At 38.1% G+C, this 18,859-nt stretch overlaps 1 protein-coding gene across 1 annotated transcript in view; it reads right to left on the bottom strand.

Moving 5' to 3' along the window:
• ZNF407 (zinc finger protein 407) overlaps nt 1–18,859 on the bottom strand; it is a 337,896-nt gene that overhangs the window by 92,491 nt on the left and 226,546 nt on the right. The window contains 1 exon segment of the mRNA XM_030494084.1: nt 7,267–7,445. Coding sequence (XP_030349944.1) covers nt 7,267–7,445 — 179 coding nt within the window.

The raw sequence follows: 18,859 nt of genomic DNA, 5'->3' as shown, positions 1-18,859 counted from the left end.
CAACTATCTGATGGAAAAATGGTGCACAAAATGACAGACATTATACCTCTACTGATCAGAGGTATTAAAATGTGTTCCATACATTGGTCTAGACAGTATTTTCCTTTTCATTTAAAACTATATTCTGAATATTAATAGTGGTGGGGTTTGCATAGTAGATGATTTAATATTTGCATCAAAATATTCCAACACCTTCTTTCATGTCACTCAGCAGCAATATATGCTGACTGTTCAGGAAAAGGAACTAAGGGACTATGAAAGGACTCCTTAAGCTCTTCAATAGCAGCAGCAAGAGGTACATACTAGTAAAAAAGAAAAAATACTTTCATGACCTCTTTACTTGCTACCTGGAAAGAACTAACTCTACTGTCATGACCACCTAAATAAGGATACTGGCTATGGAAGCTCTGCTAGGCTTACAAAGCCTTCTAATGGAAGACAGTTATAAAAATAATTAAATTACTTCAGTTTTAGGTTTTCTTTTAAAATACAGATTAATTTTTGCCGAAACACAATAATACGCATCTACATAGGTTATAAGGAACGTAGTTTTCTCCTTTACAAACAGAAAATCATTTATACTAGGTTTTTATTTCAAGCACACACTAAAATTATTATTCTTCACAAAAGAGGAAAGGGAGTGTCTGCCAATCAACATGACATGCTATTGAAAGACTGGCACTAATAGCTATGACAAGAACAAACCTGTTTGAAGCAAAGCTGCTGCTGCCTTTTTTTTAAGTACACCAGCCATCAAAAATAATGTTTTATCTGACTAGAAACCAAAGCAATATTCTGCAACTGTAAAAGCTTCTACCTGATTTGCCTATATCTAGGAATGACAGATTTTTAATATTTTTTTAAATTACAGCATTTACAGTATTTTATTTAAAGTATTTTATTTAAACAGCGATAAAGACTAAGAACGCAGCTATTCCAAGAAAAAAGTTAAATATGCTTGCAAACAGACTGTGTATCCATTCTTTGGAGGCTTGACTTCAGGTATGAATTATAAGTTTGGATAGGTACTCAACTGACTTGTATTTCCATTGTTTCACTGATAAATAGCACTCACTGATTTTATATTTTTGTAGCTTGATAAATTCAGAGAGTGTAAGAATAAACAGGGTTTTATTATTTGATTTTTTCGAATTTTTTTTTCAACTTTATATTTTCTACAAAAGAGTCAGAAGATGCAAGAGAAAGGACAAGAAAAAAAAAAGAAAAATTTTGAAGTCAAAAAGCACAAGGATACTAGTATAATTGTTATATTATCAGGTTATGTGTGTCCAATTCACATTCTGAGTAAGTCTTCAGTTTCCACTTGGCAATACAGTTATACCTTGATAAAATCACATAATAGATCACACCATAACTTTTAGCAATCAATTTTTCCTCTTAATAATTTGATAAATGTAGCTGTCAAGTGGGATAAGGATCACAATTTTATTTGGGATTAACTATTTGAACTTTCAGAATTCCATTCATGAATATTGCAACTGTTACCACCGATACGATCACAATTTTGTCTCCTGTTGATGATGTAACCATGTTGCGGGTAGCTAGTACAGCCTTGTTCCCCAAAAGCTACAGAAACTGAAAGAGAAATGTGTCGTGAGCACAGCCTTTCAAAAACTGCACTTACAGTTTGGAAAAATATTTCTTAAACATGCATAGAAGAGACCCTGAGGTAAAATTCTCCTTTTCACTGCTCTCTGGAAAGAACTAAACCATCCGTTAACTCCATTCCCCTAATTTAAAAAAGAAAAGAGCGGGATGTAGGCCCAGCTTGGTGGATAGATGATTAATTGAACTGTCTTTTCATTGATTTCAGACCTCAGATGCCAATAACACAATAAAGGAACTGACAACCAAAAGAGCAGAATTTCATAAGGATTCTTCGAACACTTTGTATAATTAAACAAATGTATATACCAGTGTATTTTATTGAGGATTTAATGACACACCAGAAAGAAACTTATTTTAGACAAGTGTATCTCTACTCAGACACAGGTATGTCAGGCTCAAAGAGGGTAAGAGTTTAGCACCGATGATGGAAGTGTGATCTCTATGAGAAAGAACACTTTGGGGGACTTATGTATCTCCTCGGCTATTCCTTTGCTATCACAACACCTAAGCACTTGAGATTCACAAACACAACCCTTACAAAGAGGCTGTAGATTAACACTGTTTTAAGATTTAAGAGCAGAAAGGACTATTAGATAATAGTCTGACTTCTGGTATATCAAAGTCCCTTAAATAACACTTAATTAGTTTTGCAGTGAACCCAGCAACCTTGGGTCCTCCTAAAACCTATCTTCCGGAAAGACCTCCAGTCTTCTCAAGGCTCAAAGGAACGGAACAGGGATAATTTCTTCTGCTAGTTGCTGCCAGAGCTCAATCGACCTCCTATGTAAGTGTTTCCACCTTGTTTCTCATTTCAATTTGTCTGACTATGCTTTCAGTAACTGATTTTTCTTAGGCTTTTCTCAGCTAGATTAAGAGTAGTGCATGTCTGATATTTTCTCCCTGTGAAGCAACTCACACTATAATCAAGTACCTATCTATCATTTTGGTCATGAATTATGTAACTCTTCATGAGCACTAAGCGTTCAATCACCACGTAGCCAGCCAACTGCCAAAACACAATCGTCACGATCTTTGTTCTTCAGATGCCCAACCGCAGGGGCACCTATAATTTTCACAGTCACAGGCATACAAAGCTCTACTTCTAAGAATTCCCGCAAACACATCCGTGCAGCAAAAGGAAGTGGCTCACGCTTTTAGTTCTGCCAGGATCCATAAGAGTAAGAGATCCTCCACTTCTACTCGCAGGGCCCAGGATGGCAGACTCTCAAACCATGCTGCGTAACTTTATAATTTTCAAAGAAAGAACAGACTTACCAAAGAGTACAATGAATTGATCTGCCTTTCACTTTTTTTTTTTAATAAAATACTTCCGAGAAAGATTTTGTATGATTGCCAAGTCTAAATTTAGCAAAACATCTCCAAATTTTCATTCAACACCTTAAGCAGTTCCCTAATCACAACTGGCTGTTGTAAAGCCATTTTCAAGCAAAAGATTTGTGACTCGAACTATGTCACCGTTGTACCTATTTTGCACATGGGAAAACTCAGACAGAGAGCAAGCCCACTACAGCAGTCACTCAGTAAAAAACGGGGTTATTCTGATTTCCTACAGTAGTGCTCATTCTTGGGATCATGTTCACTTTTAACAGTACGGCACAGAAGTAACGGTACAGAAGAAAAAAGCATCATCACATAACTTTCCACATGATCATGAAAACAATGAGCAAACTGCTCCTCTTCTCTCTGAAGAGCTTTTTGCCTTACGGCCGTTTTAGTATTCACAAAAGACTACTATGAACACAGTGAGATGCCATGGTCTCTGCAGCTATTGGAGTAATGGAGATGTCAAGCCATAGATATTACACTCTTTAGATATAAATAATGCATCATAATAGTATCATAATGTTTATAAGACAAGAGCTCCTAAATGATGAACATTTAGTTCAAACTCAAATTATCACTACCAAGTGATGTTGTTGCAAAGCAGACAAAGCACTGAGAAAGACGGCTGGGGTACTGATCCCTTTCAAGTTCCACTACAGGTACAAGCCCTTCCCCTGTCCCACTGCTCAAAGTATTCAGGCTCAGTTTAACTCAGCACTGAGATGTAGCATCAGTTGGAAGAAAAAGCATATCCAAGACTTTTGGAAATGCAATGCATACAAGAATCAATCCAAAGATTTTTTCAGCTTTGAGATTAGCCACATAGACAAGTCCATAGTAAGCAAATCAGAAATATTTCTTTAGCAGATCGTCTCATTAAAAAAAAAAACCAAACCACTAAAATTATAGTCATCGACATAATATGACAATTCACTCATATTAATTTTCCATTTGTAATGACAAATTTTCAGATTTGCACATTGATTACAAGAATAGCATGAATAGCTTCCATTGGAACCAACTTTCTATGACTAAAACATTAACTGCAGTAAGCCCACTTCTCTTCTAGAACAGCTATAAAATCTATTGGCATCTCAAATGTGATATTAAAAAGAAAATAAATTAATATCGTGGATAATCAACAATCACTGGATTTCTGGCTTTTTTTCAAATATATTTAAGTTTCAACATAGACCTTGAGAAAATGGGTCAGAGAATACCAAGAAGCAGGCATAAAGGTCTTCCAGAACAGTACACAATGACATTTAAAAAAAGATTTGGTGATTTGTATAAAAATTAGAGGTTGGACACATAAATTGGTATCTGAAGTGTAATCTAGCAAATTCAATCTATAATTTTATGTGCAGATGCTTACATCTCTTTGTTGGTTTGCGTGCATAAAAGGTCTGCTGTTCAAATGCAGCACATTTCAAAACGAAGAGACAAAAGTATTTTCTAGACTGTTATTGTTTTAAAATATGTAATGATACTTTATTGGATTTATAAGGAATATAGCTGGATAGTTAAATACTTCCCTCTATGACAGAACCTATAACAAAAAGAGGAAAGAAAGTCTGAAGGCATTGCACCTATTTTGCACATGGTTTTGTGGAATTTCCATATATCAATTCCTCACATTATACAAGATTTCAAAGATGTAGAACAGCAAGTGCTATCATGTATCAATTACAGAATCATCCTTACTCATGTAGAACCTAACTTGTTCTGCCTTCCACCTTCCACAGCCTCTCTCTTCGAAACGCAGCTTCTTCAAGCTCCTTACTGCCACTGACCCCATAAAGCAGTACAGTAGCTGGCAAAGAAAGCTAAGCAGAAACTAGTATGAGAGCATTACGTTGTAAAGAGCATTAACGTTGAATTAGAAATCCAACTGATCATCTTAATTTCACAATAAGAAACAGGCTTGATATTTAGTCCCAGACACATCTTAAGGGACCCCACAGCTCCATTCTTGGTGGGTTGTGCTGAAGGAGTTTGTGACTGGTTCTGCAAACTGGCTGGAGCTGGTGGCTGTCTCTTTGACAGTGGTGAGACTTGCTCTATTTCTATTCTGCTCAAAGAAGTAAAGGGGCTGGCTTTTCTCTTACAAAGCAATATTAGAACACAAAAGACAGACAAATATGTTTAAGTTTAAAAAAATCGATCTTGCATGACACTTTCATACTTCTATCATCCTAAAGGGTTCTGTGTTGTGTTGTGGATTCTCTGTGGGTGCAGCCAATGACCAATAAGTCATCAGTAACTGTGAACCAGACACAGAACAAATCTTATTTTGATAAGGGATGTTGGCCAGTGCACGGGAGGTATCCCCTCATTCCTCTAAAAATCTTCTCTAAAACCTTTAACTCTCAGATGTCCAGCAGTCAGAAGTGGATTGAAAAGAAGAAATGAAAACCTCTTTAACTAAAGTCTGATGTGAATGCACAATTATCACCTAGGTCCCGCTTTAATAGTCATTCTTCCTGAAAGGAAAATACAGTATCGCCCTTTTAGCAATGGGATTATGCAAACAATATTTCGACATTTCTGTTCTATACCAATTCTAGGCCAGCCTGGCAATAATTAGGTGACAACCAGTTTTTGCTAGTACTAATATGTTTGTACAGCACCCTGTCCAGTGAAAGGGACTTTCTACAGTATAAGAATGAATGTACAGAAAATAGATATCGTTAGTATACAACACACTGATGACAGGTTTCCTTTGTTGCCAACACAAGCAAGTTAAATAGTTTTAACCACAGCATGCTGCAATGAGAACTTCATTTATTTAGCTACAGTCTTGAACAAATAACATGAAAACTTACACAGATTTTGCAATTTTGGAAAAAATCTTGTGATTCTACCAGCGTTACAGCTATATGTATTATGTCTGTATATCTATTGAAAGCATTTTAGATTTTCATACTATTGTAGGGGGGATTATTGTAGTAAAAATCCAACCGTGTCTGGATTTAAGCTTGGAGCTGAATATTCATTCACATTAGGGAGAACTATGGTAAAATGTGACCAGTTTTCTGACCTATTTTGAAATTGGTATTCTGCCAACTGGCATTTTGTTTGCACATTCAGATATTATCCACCATATGCTGACATGACATGATGATTGGTTCCAAAATGAAGTGGAATGCTTGGCAAATAGAAATATATGGTACAAATAATACACTGCCTCTAGTCAGGAAAGCAAGCAGTCATTTTGAGAAGACTGAGAGGTTTTAAAATAACTTGAGTGTACACACTGCACAAAGCTGAATGAAAGCCCTCTAGGTTATGGTTTTTTACAAGTATGAAGGTCTCAAATTATGAGACCAATTCCTTACAGAAGAAGATTTAAATCTGACACAGCAGTACTAATAGTAGTACTTCAATCGAAGATTAATTTGCATCTTAGGGAGAATTTGGCCCACATAGCTTCTTCCTCCTCTGGATTCCCCAACTCTTTCTTCTCACCATCTGTTCTTTTTTCCCACTGCTCTGACTTGTCTTCCCGCCCAGTGATGTCTAAGTTATCTGCCTCTCCTGAGTTAAGATCACATTTCATTCGAGTTCCAGCCTAATTTTATATCATTTCTCCTAACCTATTGCCATTGAACTCTTTATTTTTCTCCTAACTTGATGCTCCTATTAAACTTCTGCCTTCTATTCTGAACTGTCGAAACTCAACCAAAAAAAATCTTGTTCCTAAACAGGAAACACCCCAACTTTTTTCTTATAATTCTTGTTTCCAAAGCAATGTTTCTGTTTGACATTCCTCCAGTGACTTCCATGGGCGTGCTCTCTAATGTGAAGCCTCAAAACATATATGTAAGTTATTGACTGATCTCTGCTGTTGTCTTTTCACGTTGAATACTGTCTGATTTTTTGTAATGAAATTGAAGATTTTTTAAAGTGGTACATTATTTTGTCACTGTATTTCGTAAGGAATTTTGGTTTTCTGCTCTTGGATGAATAGGTTGGGCAGAAGGACTTAATACAAATGTTAAATATTTCTCTATAAAAGTTCAGCTAGATTTCAAAATGAGGCATCTAAATAGCACACACTTCCGATGTTTATATACTGAACAGCAAACTTTGCTTATGAAACATGAAAGGATTTCAGTGCTTAATGCATAACCTTCACCCCTTGTGAAAACTTGAAGAGGATGAAGCCCATTTTAAAATCATGTTCTTCTTCAGAATAAATGATAATAACATAACAGCTAGCTTTCTTATTGCAATCATCTAAGCATGCTTATACAGAAAAGAATTTGTAAGCAAAGGGAAGAATGACCTTACCAGCATGCAAGTATGCCAGATCAGGATTTTCAATGTCTGGGTGTAGTTCTTTCAAGTGGTTACGAAATTCCACAGGGATATTGGTTCCATAGTCACATTTAGGACAGTTATACATTTTTACACCTTCATGCTTTCCTGTATGTAAGATGTGTTTACGTATATTTTCAGCACAGTTAGACCTAAAAAGCAATGAAAAAAATAAACGTTTTATAGCAATTTATGCTCCATTTGTTCAAACAAAATCTAGTGTTTTAACAGAAAACAAGTAGTCATTATTCATTTTTCACTATGTGCCCAATTTTTGCATTTTTTTAGGTTCTGCATAAATGTTGTCCTTAGCATGAAGGCTCCCAAAGCTGTTTCAGGTTAACTGAGCAATACATCTGAAACATAAACATTTAAAAATGAACAATTTTTTATATTTGCAGAAGTCTTAGATTTTAACTTTTCTTTATGGTAGTAAGCGATGGACAGAAATTAAGCAGAAGTCTTTAACTTAGCAAAACCGAAATGCACAGATGCCTGTAACGTTCCCAGTGGAGCTCACATGAACCTTTCCTATGCAGTTCCTAGATTCCATAGGAGCTGCTATGAATGATTTTTGTAAGAATATTCCACCAACTCATCGCACCTTATGAACTGTTTCTACAAAAGAGAATTGAGCTGTTCAAGTTTATACCTTTTTGAAAATGCACACAGATTCTGATTTGTATCTTAAACATGGCTTTTGTGGAAGCAGTGGAGTTTCAATGCATAAAAATCAGAATACACAGACAAGTAGTTTTATGCATTTAGAAGAAATATTTCTAATGATATTTCTGAAAAAAAGAAATATGAGTAGAAAAAGGTTTTACACTTCTTTTACCCGCAGAGATGCACAATATGACAGTCATTTTTAATTTCCAGTCTTTAAAATTTTGCAGTCTCATTCCAAAATTATTTTGCATTAGAATTCTCTACTTCTTCAAAGTTGGTGATGAATCCCATACAAAATATACTGCTTCTTTATATATGTAAATCAGAAATAACCATTATATTTGTTCTTGAATCAAAATAATAGCCTGTGTACAAATATTTGTAGACTTTCTTTGTAATGTACACTACTAATATTGTCAAACTAAGAACAGTAATTGTTTAACTGAAAAACGTACAAACACTCAACTGAACTATATAAATATATAATACTTTACAAATAATGCTGAAATAAGACAACAGTAGTATTTTGAGCAACCAATTGTTCACCTGTCATGGTTAGGAATACCATAGTAACATGCACCTAGATAAAGGACCCCCAAAATAAACTGAAAGTAGCAGCTTGAAGTTCTGTTGGAGTGCTTGTCTCTCCCTTGGAGGTGGTCATAGTAAAGCCGATATCTGCCTTACAGTGCTGCCAAAGCTCACCCTCTGTCATGTCCATCTGCTATATACCAGTATAATGATCAGACTCCTGAGAATGTCAGAGAAGACACTTATGTTCACTGAAAAATATGGGAAATATTGGTCTCAGCATCTTTCAGAATTCAGCCCTAAAAAAATTACAATGTTCATAAATGTTAAAATGAAACATGTATTTTATTTTTTTAAAAAAAGGAGAGTGTACACTGCAATGAAAGCAGGAGACAATCTGGTAACCTTCTGTCATGGGTTATATTTTAAAGGGCAGTAGATTAAAGCAGAGCATACAAATCTGAAATAAAGTATCTGTGTCCTTTTAGCTCAGCTCTCACACTATGTTAAAGAGAGATATAAAAGTTTTTACTTTGAAATATTTCTGTGAAATGTATAAAGGATCTGTGGAAACCTAGGTAAGAGTTTTGTGAAGAAAACCCAGCCTGTTCAAGTCATAAAAGGCCAGTTCTATCTCCTTTGATTAATGAATTTGCTCCAACCACTTTCAACAGAGCAATCCCAAAGTCTCATTTATTCTGCCATCAGTAAAAAATCTGTGACCAAACACACCAACATACTGATAAAAAAAAATTAAAAAGAACTATTTTTTTACGTGTTGAGGCCAGAAAGGCTTAATCAGAAATAAGGAATATGAGATCACAAAGTATTACAAATGGTGTCTCCTATTAGGTTGCAATGCAGCAATTGAAATCATAAAGTTAACCACGAAGGTAACAACTGGCAAATGCAAGCACTTGTGAAGCCAAGTAATACCTTTATATATGACATGACAAAAGTGTGCTGCATATAAAATGGTTTTTTTTTCGATTATTCAGTGTGCTTTTAACGTCTGTTTTAGGAGGAGTCTTCTTCCAAGTACTGTACAAGTATGTTATATGCCTAACACAAAAACACCCCACCAAAACTCTGTGCATGTGTGTACTTACATCACTTCATTTCATATGAGTAAACACAGAGGTCTGTGATTTTAAACAGCACTCTGTTTTCATTAAAGCTATGTCATGATAAATATCTAACAAAAACATTATAGTGTTGCAATAGCGATGATAGTTAAGCATTTGACAGGCTTTGTGTTATAAAATTCACTTCCAGGAGTTTAGAAACTTTGAGATAAAGATTCCCTTTGTTCCAAAATCTGGCAACTTAGAGCCCCACCCAAAAGAAATTTTTTGAGTAAAGTCTGTTTTTTTGAGTTCCACTGAATTACAGCCACAAACAAATAAATGCAGCTTTTAAGAGGCTAGCCTGTGTTTCAGTAAGGCTAAACCAGATGTTTCTAAGTTAAATTACTATTATCATTTCTTAATGTAAGCATGTTTTCATCCTTATGATCCATTTTCCATTTTGAAAATCAAATGTATATATTTCTGGCAATTTGTCCATGGTCTGCAATAACAGGAAGAGAACTCATTAGAGAGATGTAATTAGTCTAAAGCTGTAGTCTATGGATTTATATTCAATGCTGATGCAGAGAAACAAAACAGAAATTTTGGTTTTATTTCACGTCTTGCAGTGAGCCTTTTTATCAGATGTGAAGAAAGGTTTGACCCCACAGCAATTCTATTAATGAAGGTGGAAGAGTTTTCGGTGTCCTGTCAGTGCTATGGTGAATGAGGAGATGGGACATGTTACTAGGGCACAGAAAATGTGAGGAGCTGAAAAGCTCAGCCCATACTTCCCATGCAACAAGTCCTTATGAGATCTCCTCATCAAAGACTGATATATTGGGAAGAACGTAGGCCTGCTTTCCACTGCACATGTCCAGGAGAGCTCCCACATTTCTATAAAGGACAATGCTGTGTAGTAAGGGTGACAGATGACAAGTTTCTCCTGAGAAATGCAGCTACTGCTTAAGATGAAAAGAAAACCTCTTTTGGCTGAAGATCTAAAAGGGCTTTTATCTCCAATGTTCATTGCACAGTGATGCGTTCACTATTGCTGTTCTAACTGCACATTTCATCTTGCCATTGTAAGTCCATTCCTACCAACCAGTTACATGTCTTTCTTTTGCTGCTCTCAATAAATTAAAGTTTGATGCTTATTAAAATATGATAAAGTGGAAATGACTTGTCAATAGTAAAATTGCACTTTAGTCACAGAATCACAGAATGACTGAGGTTGGAAGGGACCTCTGGAAGTTACCTGGTCCAAGCCCCCTACTGAAGCAGGAACACTCAGGGCCAGATACCCAGGATCGTTTTCAGGCAGCTTCTGAAAATCTCCAAGGATGGAGACTACCCAGCTTCCCTGGGGAACCTGTGCCAGTGCTCAGTCACCCTCACAGTGGAGAAGTGTTTCCTGATGTTCAGAGAGAACCTCCTGTGTTTCACTGTGTGCCCATTCTCTCTGGTCCCGACACTGGACACCAATGAAAAGAGCCTGGCTCCATTTTTTTACTCCCTTCCTTGAGGTATTTGTGCACACCGATGATATCCCCTGAGTCTTTTCTACAGGCTGAACAGTTCCAGGTCTCTCAGCCTTTTCTTGTTTGAGAGAGATGCTCCAGTGCCTTTATCATCATAGCGCCCCTTTGCTGTACTCTCTCCAGTATGTCTATGTCTCCAGTGTCGTACTAGGGAGATCAGAACTGGACCCAGCACTCCAGGTGTGCTGGGTCAATAGCACTGGTGGCCTCACCAGTGCTAAGTAGAGAGGAAGGATCACCTCCATTGACCTAGTGGCAGCAATGCTCCTAATGCAGCCAGGACACAGTTAGCTTTCTCTGCTTCAAGGACGTGTTGGTGGTCCATACTCAATTTGGTGTCCACCAGGAACCCAGGTCCTTTTCTGCAAAGCTGCTTTCCAGCTGGTCAGGCCCCAGCATACAGTGGTGCGTGGGGATGTTCCTCCCCATGTGCAGGAATCGGCACTTCCCCTTTTTGGGTGATACGCAGTTCCTGTCAGCCCATTTCTCTAGCTTGTTGAGGTCCATCTGGACTGAGATGCAACCCTCTGGTATACCAGCCACCTCTCCCAGTTTGTCTATCTGCAAACTTGCTGAGGGTACACTCTGCCGCAATGTCCATATTGTTAATGAAGGCGTTGAAAAGGACTGGACACAATATTGACCCCTGCGGTACACTGCTAATTACTGGCCTCCAAGTAGACTACATGCCACTGACCACCACCTTCTGGGCCCAGGTGTTCATCATGAACAATGTATCCAAAAAAGATTGAAGTCATTGTCACTTTGTAAGCAAATCTCATTATACTGATAAACTACCTGGATAAGAACAGGATACCACAGGAAAAAAAAAAAAAAAAAAAAGCTGGGTAGGTATTACAAAAGTCAGTAACACTCAGCTTCCAATGGTACCTTCCACCACAAAGAAGCTCAAAGCTTCTCCATAATGCAGCCTAACACCAACTCCAAGAATGAGAACAAAGAGCTTATTCAAGTTTCTAGTGGTGACTGTGCTTACACAGGCATCATCCATAAAGCAAAAGGGAAGTCCAAGTACTACATGCCACAAATGTACGTGCCCTTGTCTGCCTCTTAACAGCACTGATCTGCTTTGCAGGGAGAGTGGAATAAAGTGGAAAATTAGGAGTAGCATAAAATGCTCAGACATTTTGTCAGTCTGAGAAGCTGTTGCCTTTGTCTACTTTGTCTTTCGTCTCACATTGCCTCTCCTATCCTTATATATGTTTCAGTTCTTTTACCAAAAAATAGGACATTGTGCTAAGAGCAAGAAACAGAATGCCTGGTCTACCGAACAGTGGGAAAATACTCACTCCTAGTGCATGGGGTGGGCAGCAGTACTTGTAACTGCCTTCCTCCCTAAGCCAGAAAATACGATTGTTCCTCTAGCTCCTAAAATTAGTATAACTGTACCCTTATGAAGACATTTTCTTAGTTGCATTGGCATCTATAGTGTGCTGCCGACCAGATTCCTCAGAAAAACTAGGCCTACCCATTGAAAACAGCAGCACTGTTGGGGGTTCTGGGATGGCAGAGCACAGATGTGCACTTTGCAGGAGGCAGAGGTGGGAGTTCAAAGTCAGCAGCAGGGAAACAGGGGTGGAACAATGAGCTTTGGAGCAAATTTGTGGCAGGTGGGGAACTGTCAGCCTGAAGATCCCCACAGTAAGTGCTGTCTGTGGTCATTATTCCCCCATCATCTCTTCCTTCTCTCCCACCTTGCTGGGCTCAGCCAGCCAGCCTCACCAGCAAGCAGTGCAAGCCATATGAGGGCAGGTATTCAGGCATCCCTTCCCTACGCAGAGGGCTCAGCCCCAGCCTCACAGCTGGATGCAGGGCGCCGTGCCTTGCCCTACTCCCAGCCAGCAGCACTGGTTTAAGCAGCCCAGGTAAACAGCTGAATTCAGTAGCCAACTGCAGAGCTGTGGCTGCCCAATACCAGAGCTATTTGCTGTCCTCATCTTTTACATGGCATTTTGGACAAAAATCATGAAGTAAGAGAAATTAACAAAACACCTTCTGTTAATTCTAAATTTGCCTGTTCAGAATAGGAATATTTCTATGTTTTCTAAGGGTATTGCACATGAGAATACATTAGCTTTGTATTCAACAGCTGAATGAAATATAGCAGGAAGCAACCTATTTTTATTAAGATGTTTTACTAATAGGAAACTGAAATTAGAACTCTTCCATTATGCAGTGCCTGACGTTTTCAGGAAGATGCTTGCTGCAAGACATGAAAATGGAAGGTTTCAGAGGTGCAAATGAGGCAAAATGTTAATTATCTAGCCCAGTAAGTTTTAAAAATTTTAGCACCTTGTAGGGCTCTTATTTGCACAAAATAAACCTTTTTCAAAAGGTTTTCTCCAGGACATTAGGTACAACACCCTCTTTCTGCAGAGAAATGCATGTAACCTAAAGGACTTATGGCAGCTCCACAGATATCACTATTTACAACATAAAAAGAAACACAGTGATACAGCCAACCAATTGAAAAGATTGCTATTTTTCCCTTGTTCATCAGTATAATCAAGTTCACTCTCATATGGAGAGCACTCTGAAGGTCTTCTGCGCTGTTTATACCCCACTATGCAACATGCAAGAAGTACACAGGCACTGCAGTATTTTGTTTGAAAAAACAGCTAAGTCTCCAGATATTGCCTTCCAGAAATAAAAGCAGTTATGACAGAATCACAGAATGGTTTGGAAAGGACCTTAAGATCATCTACTTCCAACCACTCTGCCATGGGCAGGGACACCTTGCACTAAACCATGTCACCCAACACTCTGTCCATCCAGGCCGTGAACACTGCCAGGGGTGGAGCATTTACCACTTCTTTGGGCAACCTGTTCCAGTGCCTCACCAGCCTCACAGTAAAGAACTTCTTCCTTCTATCTAACCTGAACTTCACCCTGTTTTAGTTTAAACCCATTACCCCTTGTCCTATCGCTACAACCCCTGATGATGAAAGCAAACTTCCCATGAAAGTGATATATATCCTCATAGATTCTTAACTGCAGTTATTCACCAAAAGCTTGCAGGTGTCTCTTTCTCAGAAAATGCCATGTAACTTGGAAAACCCTCTTTAAATCAAAACTGCAATAAGGTAATTACACTACAACAGGAGAGCCATAGATTTTTAGAAATGCGAAGTCATTCAGAACATTTAGCTGGACCTCATGGATAGCAGAGTTCATAAAACGTTTGCCCAGTGATGCTTTCCTCAACACTAACTCTTTCTGGTACTAAAACATGATTTTCAAAGACACTTTGAAATCTGATGGAAAGCAATAGACAATCTATTGAAATCATAGGCAAATTACTTTATAGCTGATCATTCTCACTTTTACAAACTGTCGTATTTGTTATACTGCTGCATCCAGATAGTGTTACATTTCCAACGCATCTTGCTCAGCTGAAGAATTCTCTGCTATCTGACCTCTAGTGGATGAGCTACAAATGCCCAGCTCCTTTCATCCCACTTTGGGAAATCATCAGATTCTTCCTAAACTCTTTTAACTTGTAAAGATTGCTTTAAGCTTTGAATATTGGAGTGCATTTCACACGGGTACTGCGTACGTGGATGCCATGACTTTTTGCATGCTCAGCATTCTCCAGTTTCGGAGAGGAGTTCTAGGAACTCCTGGATACTCCTTGGAGCACCAAGAGCTCCTGTTCACTCATTTAAATGCTGGAACTTGTCTGGTTTTTTGCAGCATTATTGCTTCTCAAAATACAACCCTTCCAGCCTGCCTTTATTTCTTACTTGCATTAAACAGTATGAAAACTAGTATTCAGTAGAGTGACAATAAACAACCTAATGGGCAATATTTTCTTGACAGGAAAGAAAAAAATACCTCAATCTGTGTAATTACATTATATGAACAGGCTTATTCGATCAAAACCTTTAAATGACAGTTGTTCTGCCCAACTTCTACCAAGCTAAAACCCAGACAAACAAACCAACCGAAAATTCTTCCCAGCACACTCAAGATTTATCTACATTTCTGGTTTTTGCCAGCTGATGCAAACTAGCTAAAAATTATACACAATCTGCATATACCACTGGCACTCAGTGCAGACCACAAGTTTAAAAATTAAATTATTGGCTTACCTCCTCAGTGATACAGATCAAAACAGTATTGTAAAAGAAATAATAAGAAATCACAAAATATCATGGCCAAAAATACATTCTGAAATTTGTTGAGACTAACATTATAGAATTATTATTACACACGAAGACATATATATAACATATATATAACATATATGTGCATATATATACAGGAAATGTGATACATTTGCTCAGTCTTCTTATTACCGGCATGCACCAGTGTTATTTTTCCTTGCTCTTTTCCTTTCAAACCAAAAATCCTACCTTTTATTTAAGTTAAGTTTTAAATGACTGGGGGAACAATCACATAAATACAAGTGCTAGTGCCCTACAACCAATCTCAGTTACCGAGTGACTTATGCTACTATTGCTAGAATTAGCAGCATACAGCTCCATGGGAATTCAGGAGGTCAATTGCAATGTACCCTGTGCCAGCTTAGTTCTGCCTATGTCACTACTGGCAAACATCTCTCCATGCTGTTTATACAGACCTCTGGTGGACAGTGGCAACAAACTGCTGGGGGACAGCAATGTCTTTACCACTAGAGCCATTTCTGCAGTGAACATTTGCTCACAGCTGATGCTTTTCAACCATACCGAGCTACGCTGACTGAAATACACGCCCACAACATCACAAAAAAGTATGCCCAACAATCTGGTGGCCACATGAATTGCCCCGTTTTACATGTACTGCCATGTATTGCATATATTGCCACTCAGAAAATATGAAGTAGCCCATAAAAGGGAGTACACTACATTTACATGTTTTAATGAGATTTTATGATACAGTCAGTTTCACAAAGAAAATAATAAGAATGTATTTGGGATTTATTCTGACAGTATTATAGTAACACCCAGGGATAATAATCGTAATGTTTTCTGCTTTTCTACATATTTAGCTTTGCATTTTTTTCTGTAATGATCTATTTGTTATGACATACAGTATGTGTGACAGATGTCCAATGCTGGCTGCTAAAAAGTAGCAGAGCCCTGTAGGGAAGCAGCAAAAACTTGTGTGTCAGCACTGAAAATGATGGAAGATTGATAATTACTGCCTGCATCTCAGCTCCATTCAGCAGACTACCATGTCCAAATTGTAATCTGGCCACAGATCTACCATTATATTTACAAGGTATAGGAATAAAATGTCCCAATTTCAAATAATTTATTATTACAAATATGTGTGATACAAGGATTTGATTACGATAGCCAAAATGCATGCTCTTAAAGGCAAATTGAGGGTGACTGGAAATTCTGAAAGGAAACAAGAAGTTATGTACTCTAGTTTTGTTTACCTCTGAGGAATCTGCAAAGCCGGTTACAGCCCTGCACAGCGAACAACAACCAAAGTGTAAAACCAGTATGACATCTAGATCTACTCATGAATTTTCAGTCAGAATTTTTCTCAAAAACAAACAAAAATGTTTAGACCACAACACAGAAAAAAACCTGATCTTTGCAGAAAAAAAATAAATCTCTGATTCCAAGGAAATAAGGCTTCCTGCCTTAAATGCTTCCATTTATTCTGCTTTCGACAGGAAGAGAAAGAAATAAAGAAGCACCTCTTAGATAGCAATCTGCAAATTTATGTCCCAACTACTAGACTTGAGAGAAGCAGGTGGAAAGGGTGCAGAAAGGCAGGGAGATGTGCCTCAGCTCTCTACCTATGCTGTGGTCCCCACTGCTCCTGCAGATGTTGTGCAGAGCTCAGCTCACCTTCTGAGTCTGCCCAAGTAGCTTTTTGGAGAGAGCCTCAATATCTCATTCTACTGAATAGACAAGGGAAAAAAAGCAAAATCAAAAAAAAGCAATTTTTCACAGCACTGATCTGCTACTGAAAGCTCTCCATAACACTTGCTAGAACTCCTGGCTTCCACCTCGCTGCAGGCAGAGTGGTCTCTGTAATGGCCTGGCTCAAGGACCCTCTGGATCTGCGTGTGTGCAGCGTGAGGGATGCAGAGGTCTGCTGTGCACAGTTCACTGCTGCACTGTGTCAGCCAAGGTTTAAGTGGCAGAAATAGCAGGTGGAGTTCATCTATTTCACAGTAACTGAGAATAATCACTCTATTGTTCCTGGGCTTCCTCCCTCCCCCCTTTCCTTTCTTGTTGGAGCAGATGGCATAAAAGAGAAGTTGGTCTGAGAAACAGCATCTCTGCAGTGGTGTAAGGATGGAGACCAGGCTTTAAGTATCATAGGCCCTGATTTAGCAAGGTACTTATGCACTTGTGCAGTTAAAGTACAAGCAGCCCCATTGACTTCAAAAGAATGACTCACAAGCTTAAATTTATGTACATGATCAAATACCTTGCTGAAATGAGGCCATGGAAAGCATCCATTTTTTAAAAAAGCTAGGATGAATTTAATTGAAGACACACATTTCCTTTCAACATCAATTTTTTCCCCTATTGTACTTCTTTTAATGACCACATAAAGTAACTGAACAATTCTTTAGAGTCTGTTTGTATATCCTCAGGAATCCATAAACTATTTTCACAAATATAAAAGTGCAGATGGAGTCTAAGAAAGAGTGTGGAGTCTAGAGGCTGCACAAGATGAAACTGGACTCCTAATGCTGCCGGAGTCAGAAATGATAGCAACACACCCTAAAGTCTGCCTGTCAATCTCAGATGCAGATGGTACTTCTTCCAACTGGCCTTTGTGTCAGTTCCTTCAACCATTTTAGTGACAACACGGCTCCCTAGAGGGCAGATCCTGTTGCTTTGCAGCCTGGATTCATACCCAGGGCACTGTGATCTGTATGATCTCTGCTCTAAGTAGTTGGTTTTTTTTTAATGCTAATACATTGCCTCTTCTTGCACTATCCCAGCCCCACACCCCCTGCAAAAAGAGATGGTCATTTTCTTCCTCATTTCAAATGTTCCAATTTATCAATGGAATAAGCATTAATTGTCTGAGAGATTCACTTTTGTTATGCATGCCAAAATTATATATAAAGTCCCTGCTAATAAAATCTGCAGATGACACTGTAATTGGTAGCATGATGAATAACAATGACACTGCAGTAATACAGAGCAGTTTCACAAGCTAGGTCTGTCGAATCAAAACACAGAGACATACAACTACACGTTAGGTCTCCCACCTTTGCACAACATCTGCAAGTAACTTACTGGGTGCAAGGACACTGTGAAAAGCTGTGACATTGAAAATGATCGAGGGATTAGTGGACCAGCAGTTTTATGTGAGCTTCCAGTATGATGCTATAACCAGAAAGGTTCCGTATCATCTTTAGATACTTAAGCAAGGAAGTAGCAAGCAAATGTAAGGATGTAATGTTCTTTTCATGACTCCGGAGAAACTAGTTGTACAATATCTACTTCCCCTACTACTGCCTATATTTTGAAAAGGAAACAACCAACCACAAGATAATTATAAACAGAAATACAAGTTAAAGGGGAAAAACCCCAAACACTTAGATTAATACTCCAATCCCCTTGTTTTCCTTATTACACTTGAGGTTGGGACATAAGCAACTGTGCTGGTTTTGACTCGGATAGAGTTAACTGTCGTCATAGTTGCTAGTATGGGGCGAGGTTTTGGATTTGTGCTGAAAACAGTGTTGATAACAGGGATGTTTAACAGGGAATAAACGTGTGATTAAGAGACACCTTAATTTAGAGAAAACCT

Source organism: Strigops habroptila, chromosome 1 (assembly GCF_004027225.2).
Source record: "Strigops habroptila isolate Jane chromosome 1, bStrHab1.2.pri, whole genome shotgun sequence".
NCBI classification, from domain to species: Eukaryota; Metazoa; Chordata; class Aves; order Psittaciformes; family Psittacidae; genus Strigops; species Strigops habroptila.
The sequence above is the reverse complement of the archived record's forward strand: the minus strand, read 5'-3'. Positions and strand labels throughout refer to the sequence as shown.